The 13,992-nt window shown below is 40.3% G+C and overlaps 1 protein-coding gene across 2 annotated transcripts in view; it reads right to left on the reverse strand.

Moving 5' to 3' along the window:
- The window catches only part of CAP2 (cyclase associated actin cytoskeleton regulatory protein 2), a 91,701-nt gene that overhangs the window by 71,200 nt on the left and 6,509 nt on the right, over positions 1-13,992 (reverse strand). For both annotated transcript variants that reach the window (XM_032764351.2, XM_032764352.2), the window contains exons 2-3: positions 9,180-9,304; positions 5,497-5,597 (exon numbers count right to left, since the gene is read on the reverse strand). In XM_032764351.2, the coding sequence (XP_032620242.1) occupies positions 5,497-5,597; positions 9,180-9,303 (225 nt within the window). In that variant the 5' untranslated portion in view covers position 9,304. The remainder of the gene's footprint in view (positions 1-5,496; positions 5,598-9,179; positions 9,305-13,992) is intronic.

Below are 13,992 nucleotides of genomic sequence, written 5' to 3' on the forward strand. Positions count from 1 at the left end.
TTAATCCCATTATAGTTTTGGCCTTCACAACACCCCCTGGCAACAAGTTTCACAGGCTGACTCTGTGTTGTATGAAGAAGTAGTTCCTTTTGTTTTAAACCTTCTGTCTATTAATTTCACTGGATGACCCCTAGTTCTTGTGTGATGTGGAATAAATAACACTTCCTGATTCATCTTCTCCATGCCATTCATGATTTTATAGACCTTGGATATATATCCCCTTCATCGTCTCTTTTCCAAACTGAACAGTCCCAGTCTTTGTAACCTCTCCTCATACGGAAACTGTTCCATATCCATAATCATTTTTGTTGCCCTTCTCTGTACCTTTTCCAATTCTAGTAGATCTTTTTGGAGATGAGACAACCAGAACTGCATGCAGTATTCAAGATGTGGGCGTACCATGGATTTATATAGAAGCATTACGATATTTTCTGTCTTATTATTTATCCCTTTCCTAACAGTTCCTAACATTGGTAGCTTTTTTGGCTGCCACTGCACATGAAGTGGATATTTTCAGAGGACTATCCATAATGACTCCAAGATCTTCTCAAGAAACTACATAAAAACCAAATTTAAATGTCAAACACAATATACAGGAGGGCTGATTAATTTCTTCTGGTGTATATGTGTATAAAAATCACCCCATCCCCTCCCCAGCGTGCCAACAGGGACAGCTTCATTCCAGGGGTACTGCCAAAGGAAGGCAGCTTTGAAGGACAGCGAGGGCTCCATAGGAGCCCTACAAGCAGACGCTGCTCAAAGGATTGGCTAAATCAGCACAGCCTGTGGGCACACTCCATGCCTCTTCCGGGAAGAGCCACCTTTGGCTGGCTCTAGGACCCCTGCTGGAGTCGGGGGGAGAAATTGTCTTGAGATACTGCAGCCACTTTCCAGATACACTTTGTGCCACCAGGGACTGCAGACTGTTTCTCTGGCAGAAACAGTAGAACCTGGAAGTGTAGAGAGACCAGTAACCTTTTCCTCTGTGGAGTATATAAGTTGGAATGTGAGGAGAGGGAACTATAATTAGAGTTAACCAGACAACCAATTCTTTGATTACAGTAACACGTATCACGTAATTCTTTTCCATCGTGTGTCCTACAAAATATTGTCATATGCCAGTCTTACAATATGCACACCTTACCTCAGAAGACTTCTCTACTTGTATGTTCTATTCTTATCATTACATTGTACATCTTATCTTGTACATCATTATTCTAACTTGCTTGAGCCAAAGCATCCCGTAGTCTGTGATATCAGACTCCCACATAACCAATATAAACTGACTCATACTGAACACTTGACAAAGCCAGGTTCTTGGCCCCTTTGTACCACTTGACCAGCCTCCTCAATGTAACAATCACTAGGTAGAACAGATCTGGCATAGCTGGCTCTTTGTCAGAGGTGGCTCTAGGCATTTTGCCGCCCAAAGCACGGCAGAGAGGTTGCCTTCAGCAGCTTGCCTGTGGGGGGTCCGCTGGTCTGCCAAAGCCGGAGGATCAGCGGACCCTCCACAGGCAAGCTGCTGAAGGCAGCCTGCCTGCCGCCCTCGCGGCGACCGGCAAAGCGTCCCCAGTGGCTTGCCGCCTCAGGCATGCACTTGGTGTGCTGGGGCCTGGAGCCGCCCCTGCTCTTTGTCACCCTCATCACAGTCCTGGAAGGAGGGGATATGGCCAAGCAAAAGGGGATGTAGCTGATGCACCTCTGTTCCAGCTATCTGTGACTGCTGGAATATCTCCATGGGTGCAATTTAAACCAGGAGGCCACCTTCGCACTCCCCTGATTCCTTGGACCTTTTCATCCTTGGATGAAACTCAAGTTAGAGCAGCCTCACTATGTCAGGGATTCTGAAAGGACTGGAATAAATACCCAGATAGCCAGTTACGTGAGTTTTGTGGCCAATATGCATCACCCTAGGGGCACAGCAAAGCCAAAGATTTGGCCGTAAATGTTTAATATAGCTTGTTTTCAATAGGCTATACAAAAATCTTCGGTTTTGGTTTTTAATGTGGTTAGCTATTTTAATGCAGTTGACCTCCCAAAAGAATCATCACTAGACATGCTATAGTTTGAATTCAAAACCATTCTACTATAAATTGACTTGGGTCTACGCCAAACTCTTCTTTAGTGAACTAATCTTTCTGAAATCCACTGCGTTGTTATGTTCAGCAGTGCTTACGAAAGCTAGTTATCAGTCCTCTTTTTTATTTTGTTCTGTTTCCAAAGACTAGCATACAGTAAGCTCAGAAAAACAGAGCAGGGCACTGAAGCAGACATTAGATGTAGCTGTACTTGTCCTTTCATCAGAAACACAAACCAGACCGTTCTTACAGCAATCAACATGAAATGCATCATGTTAAATCCCTTATTTCTTTAGCATAATATAACATCCCCTATGAGCTCTCTCTCATATTACCATCCTGATCAATCAGGTATGTGAGGTTTTCTAGGCAACAGGTGTTTTTTGAAACAAAATACAACCTTCCCTTCAGTTCATTATGTGAAAGAGATAGCAGCTGCAAGCATAATGCTTAGGACACATGGTCTATAAGACACCCAGAAGAAAAACACTCCTCGTTCTGCTTGTTAAGGTAAAGCACAGATGTTGTTGCAGCAGCAAGTAAAAACATAAGGCAACTATGGTCTGTGTTTCATATTGTAAATTCAGAGACTAAAATTTCAGAATATTTTAATAGGTTACAAACAGAATCCCATTTTCTTTACATGATGGAAACTTGCTAACAGTTTCCGTAGCTCTGAACAAACACTCTTTATTATTATTTTATTTGTATTCCAGTAACACCCACAACATGCCAGCACTGCCCACACATTCAGAAAGATTAAATCTTTTCATTTAAGTATTCTTTTAAGTGGACTAAATTGTGTACATCAAATGGTGGCCAGATTAGAGTGGATTTACTCAATTAGCAGAGTTCTGCAGCTGGATTTGGGATTCCCTATGTAAATTAGCCCGTGTCATTGTTTTGTGTGTTTGTTAGGATGCAATACTAGGGTTTTCCTATTTATCTTGGGGTCTTATACTGCTGCTCATCAATTGCAATAGTAAAGTTCACAGTGAATTTCATGGTGGCTCTGGCACTTCTCTATTTTTGAGGTCAAATCTCTGCTTAGGGCCTGGTTTTTGTTTTTAAAAATATTTTATTATTATTTTATAATTTGTATTCCCATAGCACCTAGGAGTCCCCTCCCTTTTTTTCTTGTCTTTTTTTTTTTTTTTTGCTGGTAGGGGCTTCAGGCTAGAAGTGTTGGGAGTGTCATTCTTATGGTAGGAAGGCTTTTTCGAAGAGCAAAGTTTTGCAGCAATTTCTAAAGACAGTCAGACTCTGGATCCACCTGATTTCCTGACCCATTCCAATACGCTAGAGCTTCCTGACCAAGGCACTCTAACCCTTTTGGACAATAATATATAAAACCATACAAGAGACCCAGTTCAGAGAGCAACCTCAGAACTCTTGTTCCTTGAGCAGACTGGGTGCAAGGGTCTTTTGAAGGTGATGCTCTCAGCTGCTAAGGTGAGGGTAAAGTAGATACCCTTGCTTTGCAAACTCAGTGGAGGATGCATGTTTTCCTTGCTGCAGGGTTTGTGGGGTAGAGTAGCAGCAGCAATGAATTAGGCAAGGATTAATTCATATGGTGAAAAGCATGGATGCACAGCTCTATGGAGCTGAGATAAAATCCCTGACACTCTTTCACCCCCAACTCAGATCAGCTAACTGACTTTGAGTGATAAGCCCCCCATTTGCATGTAGCTTTATGACATTACCAGGATAGACAGGGTATTGCAGCTGTGATCAGATGAATCCATCCTTTGTCCCTCTGCCACAGAAAAGACAGTATACTCCTGATTATCCAAACAGTGTGGGGGACACAGATTTTATCTCAGTAATTGGGAGTTCAGATAATCAAGGGCAGGAGCCATTCAGTCATTTGGCAGCAGGCTGGTCTCCCCCAGGGCCGGGAGCTCCCTGCACTAGCTCCCTGCACTGCCATGGCCGGTGACACTTGATCCCTGCAGGTGCAAGGTGAGGGAGGGAGGCTGCGCTCTTGGTGGGGCACAGCAGAGATCCCCGTACAGAACTCTGCTCTGCCCTGCCAAGACCGCAGCATACCCTGTACCTTGCACCTCCAGGGCTCGGGTGTCACTGGCCCTGCAGCTGCACAGGGAGCCCTCTGCAGCGCTGCTCACTCACTCCCATGACAGCAGGGCTGCAGAGGGCTCCCCTCTCTCCCATTCAGCAGCAGGGTAGCCTCCCTATGCCTGGGGTCTCCTCCTCCTGCTCTTCCTCGCAGTTGTGGCCAGGAGTCTCTGTGTTGTTATCAGAACCTCCTCTTTATCTGAATCCCTTCCTTGTCCCCCAGCATGACATACATGCTACAGAGAGTTATGTATCTCATGCTGGGGGACCAGGAGGAATTAAGATAATGTGGAGGTTCGGATAATAGGGTTCAGATAAATGGGAGTATATTGTCACTGAATTTTAAAAAAAACAGTTTAAAAAATATAAAAACCCAGATCACAAAAGGGAGGTGTCAGCACATAACATGACCACATTCAATGTGAACTAACTTTGTCTTTATAAAAATTCCTTGTTACAAAATTTATTGCAAAAGAAAAAAGAAACAGGCGTAGATATAAAAAACTGGTCAGATTAAAAACAATGTAATAATTTAAAACAAAATAGGCAAAAGTCCTGAAAATAAAGAAAGTAGATGAGGATTAAAATAAAAAAAACAACAAAACTTAAGATCTGGAACCGAGTTGCGCACATTAATACCCTCTGTACTCATGTGATCTTACTGGTGCTGGATCCTCCTTATTTCATATTGCTTTTTACTCATTTATTGCACCCTGTCTTTAATTAGGGCCCAATCCTGCAAATATTCATGCTCTTGCTGAACTGTATGCAATGGGACTACTCATATTGTGTACGCTAGCTCATATGTGTAAGGTTGTTTTTTTTCGACATCAGTGCCTTGGATTGTAAACTCTCTGGGACAGGGACTGTATCATATTTTGTGTTCATAGAACCACTAGCACAGGGGTCCCCAGCACAGTGCCGGCATCTAAATGGGCCTGCGTCCTGGCCAGCGGTCGAGCATCCGCCAAAATGCCGCCGAATTTCTGCAGCATTTTGGCGGCAACTCCTCTCGAGGATGCCGCTTGCCGCTGACAAGAGACGTCATTGGGAGGCGTCACCACCGAAATGCCGCAGAAATTCGGTGGCATTTCGGCGCATGCTCGACCACTGCCACGGTCCTTCGTCTGGCGCCCACCAGACTAAAAGGTTGGTGACCACTGCACTAGCACAATGTGGCTCTATCTGATTGAGATCTCTGGGAACTACTACTAATAATAATTAAAGCAACAGCAATGAGAATTCCATCGCCCTCTCCACAATCCAGACTGGTAGAGGAGGTTTTGTGCATTTACAGACAAACCATAGTTATATTGGGAGGAAATGGGAAAATACTCACATGTATCTTCACATCACCTTCAAGGATCTTGCTATTCCTGAGAAACTCAGCCACACTCCCATTTAACAGTCTGTCAAAGGCTTCTACGTATGGTGCTACACCTTTGGGAGAAAGGCATTTTATTACAACCGGTTCATAAAGTTAGTAATTTGTAATACTGTCTTTTGCTGCTGGAGGGAAAAATACTGTAGAGGTGGGAAAATATTGTTGTAATATTTTGCCATATTCACTGACTTGAAAATCAGTAAAATTAATGTATAAGCATTATTTCTAGCAACAACCAAACAATATTGCTCCCAGCGGAACCTGGCTAGCCACGTGAAAATAATGTAATCTATATACTGTATGTGGCTAGCTGCTTTTGTACTAAAATAACAGGTGCTAAAATAAATATTCTTCAATACTGCAAAGTCAGAATGGACAGATAAGCATGATTTAGACCTTTTTATTAACACAGTGCTATTAATATACATAAAACAAGTGTCATCCCCCTAAAGGAATCTATACTGAACCACTGCTATGTTTATTCCACACACCCATTCCTGAAGCTTTATAAATTGTTTGGCAGACATTAAAAAACAATAAGTCAATTTCTAGGAAAATGGGACTTCAATATGGCAACAGTGCAATTCTACGATATGAGGAAACTAGTTCCTAAGCGATCAGTATACTGAAGCACAGCTTTGGAATCTCCTTGCTCTGTTGTCTGAGTTTGCAAAACTGCAAATTCTGTTAATGATAAAAGCTCATCCAGTCACTAGAAAAAAATCTAACTTTACGAAATTATTAATCTCAATGACTATGTGACCGTTAACATACCAAGCTGAAGACTACAAGAATGATTTTTCATAGAGAGTATACTACTGTATCCTGATACAATGGATTCTATTTAAACTGGACGTGGATTGTCTTGACTATTGGGAAACCCAGGTAAGAATCAGTTTCTTACACCAAATTGGCTTTCTGAATAGCCTTATATATCATTTAAGCCAGAGAAAGTAATCTTTTCTTGGATATTTTCCAGTCCCTTTTTCACTTCCTGATATGCCGTCTATATATCCTCTCTATGGAGATATATCACCTCTATGGCCCTCATCCAGCACATGTGTAAATTTAAGCCATTCAAGTGCTTTGAAGAATCAGGGTCAAAATTCTCTCCTTCCTCTCTCTCTGAGCTTCTCTTCTACTTGGTAAAAAGTAAAATCTGTTCTGAAGGGACACCAGGCTTTGCCCAATGCGGTCTTAACCAGTTGGCACTGCACTACTGCAGAACCCTGATTAATAACCCTGAAAGCTCTTTTTGCAGTAACAGCATTTTGGCCCTTTGACAGAAAACATTAGCTTTGACAATGAGGACTAGGAATTGCCTGTGTTTAGCATTCTGTGCTTAAGCTGCTTGATGGAATGCCTAGGCTGTCCTGGTCTCCTTATGTCACTTACTTTTCCTCTCACCTTTAATTCCTCTGACCTTTAATTCTAAGGAATTTCTAGGCTTTCATAAATGTTTATGTGTAAGTTTCTTGTGGGACCTACTGCACAAAGTTTTTTATGGTGGAGTTGGAGAATAAAATGTTTTCCAAAGCTCATTTATATTCTTTGTAAAAATCCATGCCAGTCTCCAAGACACTCATTTTAAGTTTTTATTCTGGAGCACAGAGATTCAAAGAGTAGCCCATCAACTGCACTAACACTGTAGAAAGTCAGAACACAGCTACACCTATTTTTAGGAAGCAAAGCTGCTGATTTCTGAGACCATATCCTAGAGTTTGCTGTGGACCTTTCTGTAATTCAGAAACTGCATGTTTTTCCTGCAACCCTGCCACCATAATCTTCAGGACCAAAATGTATACTCTTCTCCCTTGTGCCATGTATGATAAAAATATTAACCAGCTAAGATGGAATACAATATACATTCAAGCCTAACTGATCACAAATATATTCTGAAGTAAGCCATGGTAAATTATTTGGGTCATTGCTATGAAAGAACACATACTCTTTTACATAAGTTCTTGTTTTAAACGAAATAAAGACACACTCCATTCTTATAAGACAGGTGCAACTGAAATCTCTAAGTCTATTAAGCGATAACGTGGCTTTAAACATGGTATGCCCAGAGCCTCCATCTTTGAGGGACACCGTTAAGGAAAGTGACGTGAATAAATACAGACAGGGAACTTTATATGTCATGTTACTGAGCCAAATTCATCCCTGGTGAGGAACTTGGGCCATCATGTTTAGCCATAGAGGCTATTTGGAATGTGAGAACCTGCCCTGAAACATACCATCACAGGCATATAACGTATAGCTGTGCTCCTGGCACCACATACGTAACAATGGCCTAAAATGAACACTATTGCTAGAACTGATACCATCTCTCCAAACTCATGGACTGGTTGAGTGTGATACTGCACATGATGTGGGCTCTATGCACTCTGTCAGCACAGCCTAGGTTCTGGGCTCACATCTGTGGTAATTGCCTATGGCAAGAGTGCCATATAGGGAACATCCTGTAGCCCCTGCTCCTCCAGGAAACTTGGATGCAGCCTCCAGAACAGGCAGGACCAGACCAGTTGGGAGATGTGTTGATTTACAACCTCTCATAGACAGGCTTTGCTGGTTGAGTTCCTGTGCAGTTCAGCCAGGATTTAAAAGCACCACTTTCCGTAGTAGTGAATCTCCCACCTGATGTAGCTGGCCCCATAGGCACAGGGATGTGCAAATGTAATGGGTAGATGTGGCTTTGCAATTAAAATAATCAGAACAGGGACCTTAGTGAAAATGGCTCCAATCTGCAGTGAGTTTTCTGTGGATGCAGCGGTCTTCCCTCCGTGGAGCTCATTGCAGGACTGAAGCCTATGTTTTGAAAATACATAGTTCTTAATAGTTACTTATTTTCCCAGCTTCTGTGTGGGTCATGTGTTCTTGTCTGACTATTTGCTCATGCAGTTTGCTTAACCTGGAAATGTCAAGGACGACCAAAAGTCTAACTTAAGATCTGCACAGTGTGAGTAAGTATGGCTTGGCAACATGGTACAGACAAGCGTGGGTAGATTGTAATCCTAGCCTTCCTTCCTCTGTTCCAAACTCTAGGGCTTTGGAGATGCACTTCTGGGGGCAGAGGATGAAAGAGAGTGTAAAATAAGGCCAATACTGCCATGGTGGCAGCAATTAGTCAGCAAATGCTTATGAACAAGTTCAGCTGTGATTAAGGGGATCAAGCTATTAAATGCAGTGTTTCCACACAGTGAAATTCAATTCAAGAGCTGGAAAATAAATCCTGATTGCTGATTTCTTCAGTAAAATGTATGTTCTGACTTTTCAGGAACACCCATGTCTTCTGCTAATTAGCCTCGGCAGACATTTTCAACTGGCGAGTGCTCTGTAACAATATAAACAGTAAAACAGAGCCATAAAGCTTGAAATATGGACTATATATTTAAGACTAGTTCAAATCTTGAATTTTCTAGGGCATGCTAATGTATGCTTATGATTAAGATTAAGGTTGCCTCCTGACATTTTCCAACTGTTCTACAAAAAGAAAAAAATTGCTTTCTGCTAATGTGCAGCTCTCAAGGGGCTGGGATTGTTCTTTCTCTCTTGGAACAAAAAACATGCTCTACTTACAAGCTATATATCTGGCATTCCAAAAAAAGGCATGCAGTTCTTGAAAGAGCCACTCATACCTCCATTGACGCCATTTACAGCTCCACACTCCATTCCAATGGATCTGTGTGAATCTGAAAACAATGATTCAAGTCGAATTACAGCTTTTTCCAGCCTCTCCATCAACATCCCTGTCTCCGCCATTCTGAAAGACACAAGCAATGTTAGATATTTGCATATGAGCACAGGTTTTACAGTCCTATCATTCTTCTGTAGTTTTTGGTGATTTTAACTTTCATCAATTTCTAGGATAAGGACAGGTTTACTGATCTCCCTTATAAAAACTACTTAGCTTGCATCATCGCAACATTAGAAAAACCATCTCCACTCTCTTCCCCAGTAAATCTGTTATATTTTAAGGGATGGGTTTCCAAAAGTGGTCTCTATTTTTACATCTCCAAATGACGGGTATAAATGACGGTCAGTGCAATTTTGGTTACTTGCACAGCCTGACGGCATCTGCAAATTAGGGACTTGGATATCCTAGTGACTGAAATATAGTTGTAAATAATTGTTGGCATAAGGTTGTGCCTGCAATCATTTGTACCTGCTATTTACAGATACAATATGGAACGCAGTTAATTCTGGACTAAAAGTTGGGTTGTGAATGTACATTCTTTCCTTGGATTTCCTAGATCTTTCCAATCGTATATACTGTGGTAAGATTCTGTCTTGGTTGTTTTTACTAATAACTATACAGCTTCAATTAAAGAAACAAAGAAGGTCTTTGTATTTGCTTCTGTAAGATCTGACCTCTCATCAGTTATGTTGTCTTCTTTCTCTTTTAAAAGTACATGAAGTGAACAAATCAAATAAACAGCTAGCTTTCAAAGCATGAAACCCCTCCTCCTTCATCATTTACTTAACAGGTTTCATGCACACATGCTCCATTTAAGGTTGTGAACATTTTATCCTAGTAAGTGACATCCAGGGTATGCGAATGTTATTTCCTAATAAACATAATTGCTAAAAGTGTTAATCCCTCAGAGATACCACATGTGTAATACTAGATTCCAATAAACTATGTATTATTAAACTACCCTAGCAACCAGAACAAAATTTGCAAAATTTAATCTGCATATTCAGTGAGTGGGGTGGTCATAAACATTCCAAAAATTGTTTGTTTTTTAACATACCGAGTATTTTGTCTGAATGAAATAAGGTAGAAGGCACCATGAGAGATTCCACAATGTGCAAGATTTTATGAAAACATAAGAACTTTTTTTTAAAATGAGTATTGTTTACCCCTAAAAAAAAACTACAGACTCTCTTCCTTCCACATTCTACACAAATCTCATGTGCTAAGGTCTAAAAGTGAAGTTGTAAAATACTCTAAAGTGAGGTTGGGCTGACTCATCATCTTGAAATAAGGACCATCTACAGTCTACAGACAACTATCTGATGTAAAAAACACAGCTTTCTTTTTCTTCCCAGTAAAGACATAGGCTACCTGGGCCTGGAAAAAGCCTGGAACAATATCTCTGAAAGGTGCTCACTAGGGTGTTAACTCAGATGCCCAATGATGATAATTAAATACCAATGCTATTAATTATTTCACGCATGTAAGAAAGGAGAGGGGATCATGGACCTGCACAATTTACTGTGATATCTCATTTTGGTGTCACAAGTGGGTGGTGTTGGCGCGGGTCACCATTTATTTTTAATCCAAGCCCAAGAAGCCTAGCACAGCCTATGGAGACATGGGCAGAGCATATTTTATAGATAGACCTTAAAACAGAATCACCATTCCTTCCACTACCCCCATCTGACCTCTACCTACAAATATACTTATGTGTATAACCTAGGAAAGAACAAAACTGCAGAATAACTTCTCTTGACACGCTTCACCTCAAATATTTGTCAGCCTAGCAGACAAAGAAAGAGCAGCACAAATGGGCCTGCACCTGCCATCATTCTGTATGACTGACGGGAGAAAACCATATTGCTTTGTCTCAAGTAGAAACAAGCTATAATGAGTCCATGAGGGTAAGTAGCACAGTGACATACGAAAATAAAAAGTGAAAAAATATGATGACAATCAGAAGAGCAAAGATTCCAGTTTTGAACAGAAGAAAGGCTGCCCTCTCTTAAGTGTAGTTTTACTCTGAAAAGTAACTGTAAAAATAGTATCATAGGGTATCTTAGGGTTCTATGTTGCATGGGACTTTTTGATTCCTTACCATATTCACTCAGTTTAAAATTACAAAGATTTTTTTTTTCCCTAGCTGCCAGCCCCTTCAAAATCAGCTTGGGATCTGAAAGTCAAGCTGGGTCCTTTCTTTCTCACATATCTCCACCACACTACAGATAGTGCAGGGCAAATTCTGCCCTCGGTTGTTTCTGTGCAACCTCATGAGATGCAATTTGGAAGTTTTGTTACTAAATCCCTTACACTGCTTGGAGAAATCACTATCATAGTCTTCAAATTATAGTGGCCCATGTAGCATTTGCTCTCTGATAAGATGGAACTGCACTACAAACTATACAAAAATCAAGCCTCCACTATTCTAAAAAGGTAGCATCTTAAAGCCAACCACAAAGGTCTTACAGGTTTAGAGTAGTATGTAGCAATCTATATCAGGAAGGCTTGTTTCATCTGCTAGCTAAGAAAGCAGTACAGCATATACTAAGTTAGGAGAAACATGCCAACATGTTCCTGGAATTCTTCTCAAACTGGAGAAGCATCCAATCATAGTTTAATTGTCATAAAACATGCCAATGTAAGCTGAAATGCAAAGAATAGCTACTTTCCCCTGTAATTGACATGTAATCTCCTTTAAATTGTTACAGGTGTGTTGGCATTTCCTGGTGAGGAACCCAAATCTTTGCTGCTCTCCACACTCAGGTTGTTCATAAAATGAGACCCCACTGTGCCAGCCAATGGCTTATGGTTTTAGGGATTAATTCCCAGTCAGAAAGGGCGGGGAGGGGAGAGGAAGAATGGGACTAATTAAGTGCAGCAGAACCTATTTAGTTTCATCACCTTAAAAGGGATGGGAGGGAAGAGGAGTAGGAGGAAGAAAAAGAAAAAGAAAAAGAAAAAGAAAAAGAAAAAGAAAAAGAAAAAGAAAGAGTATGGGTGGTGAGTTTGCCCCACCATAAAGCATAAGTGGAAGGAGGAGACAAAATGGGAATTTCTCTCATAGAAGACAGTGTGATAAGAACAATGTGTTTGCCAGCAGCTCACATATGGCATGTTAGAGAAACAGAAGTGCTACCTTGTATGGTTAGTACTTTCTTTTTATGTTAACTCCATGGAAAGAATGTAACTAGAGACATGCCAAATTAATGTCAATTTAGATTAAACAAGAATCCTTGCAGTAAAACCCTACCTAGAGAGAGGGTAACTTTGTACTCAAACCTGAGTCTTTGGTGAGCTTTCTTCTCACTTTGTTCTTGGCCCTGCTGCAGGTTGTTTTACAAACAGTGCTACTACGTGTAGAGGACAGCTGTCTGTTCTAAACATTTTTTTAAAAAATTAATGCAATGCTTTTGCATTTTTATGGCAAAAAAAATAATCAAAATGCTAACATTTTGACTAGCTTTAACTGCTTTGGAAAAAACTAGGCAAAAAGTGTGCATGGGGTGGGGGGTGGTGGTTAAAATTTGAAATGGAAAAAATTGTCAGTGTTTGAAGCTTTTGACTGGTTCTAGTGTGGTACAAAGTATAAAGGAACTTTCATATCTGTATCTTGATGGATACAGATGATGGAAACTGATGTTCTATTAATAACAAAATGGGTCTTTTTAGTATAATATATTCTAGGCATACAGGATGGTATTCAAAGGGTTTTTTTCTGTGAGCTACACTCTTCAGGTACAGTGTTAAGTCTTAAAAGCTGTTTTATCAGAAGAGACCTCTATGGAGAAGGGAAAATCCTGACCTTTCCTTGTTTTCGCCTACTTATCCCCAAGCTTTTTTCCTTTGTTTGACTTCATAGAGTTGGTATGCAAATTGACTAGTACTGCAGAGCCTACCTAGTGTGTGTTTGGTTTTTCTGTCACTCTTCCTCTTTCCTGTGTTTTGTCCAACAGACTAAAGTTTAAAAAAAAAATTCAAGAGGACAGTGTGGCATTTTATATTTTGACAATATTTTATATTGGGAGAGCTTACATTTAAAAAAAATCCCATCCAGCAAAACAGAGACTAAGATTAGAAACACATCTTAAATTTCTTATTATATCCCAATTTAGTCTCATATAATTACAGGTAAGCAATAGCACATGCCAGGATAATTATTCAAGGATCTGTGCATGCACACACTGAGTGTGCTGAGGTCTTTGAAATATTTTACTGATTCACATTTTTTAATATAGTATGTCCATATATATATTTAGTATGCCTTGAAATAGCAGTTCATTCTCTAATTACACATGAATATCCAGTTTTAAAAAAACAAAAAACACTCCCATCAACAGCTGAATAATTCTTAATGCTTTATCAATGGTGATAACAAAAAAAAGTTCATTATTTAATCATCCATCAAATTAGCAATCCTTGATTGCTACAATAGAGTTAAAATAACCACGGCAACCCATTTCCTAGTACACTCTCAATCACTTATGCTTCCTTTTATGTCACTGTGTTCCCAGTTCTCTCCTTATCTTTTGTCTGGCTTTACTTGCTTCTCTTCATGACAACAATGTGTAAGATTTTAAGTATTTTTCCCATCAATAGATGTACTGTGTTCTTAGGCACCCATTTGCCATGTATTAGCACAATACTTTTCAAGTAATCAAGCATTCTATAGGGCTTGCAAGCCACTTAATTACATCCCACAAATCTGATTACTGTATGCAAGCAAACTGCACTGCTGAACTTGGAGAATATAC

This window comes from Chelonoidis abingdonii, chromosome 2 (genome assembly GCF_003597395.2).
Source record: "Chelonoidis abingdonii isolate Lonesome George chromosome 2, CheloAbing_2.0, whole genome shotgun sequence".
Lineage (NCBI taxonomy): Eukaryota > Metazoa > Chordata > Testudines > Testudinidae > Chelonoidis > Chelonoidis abingdonii.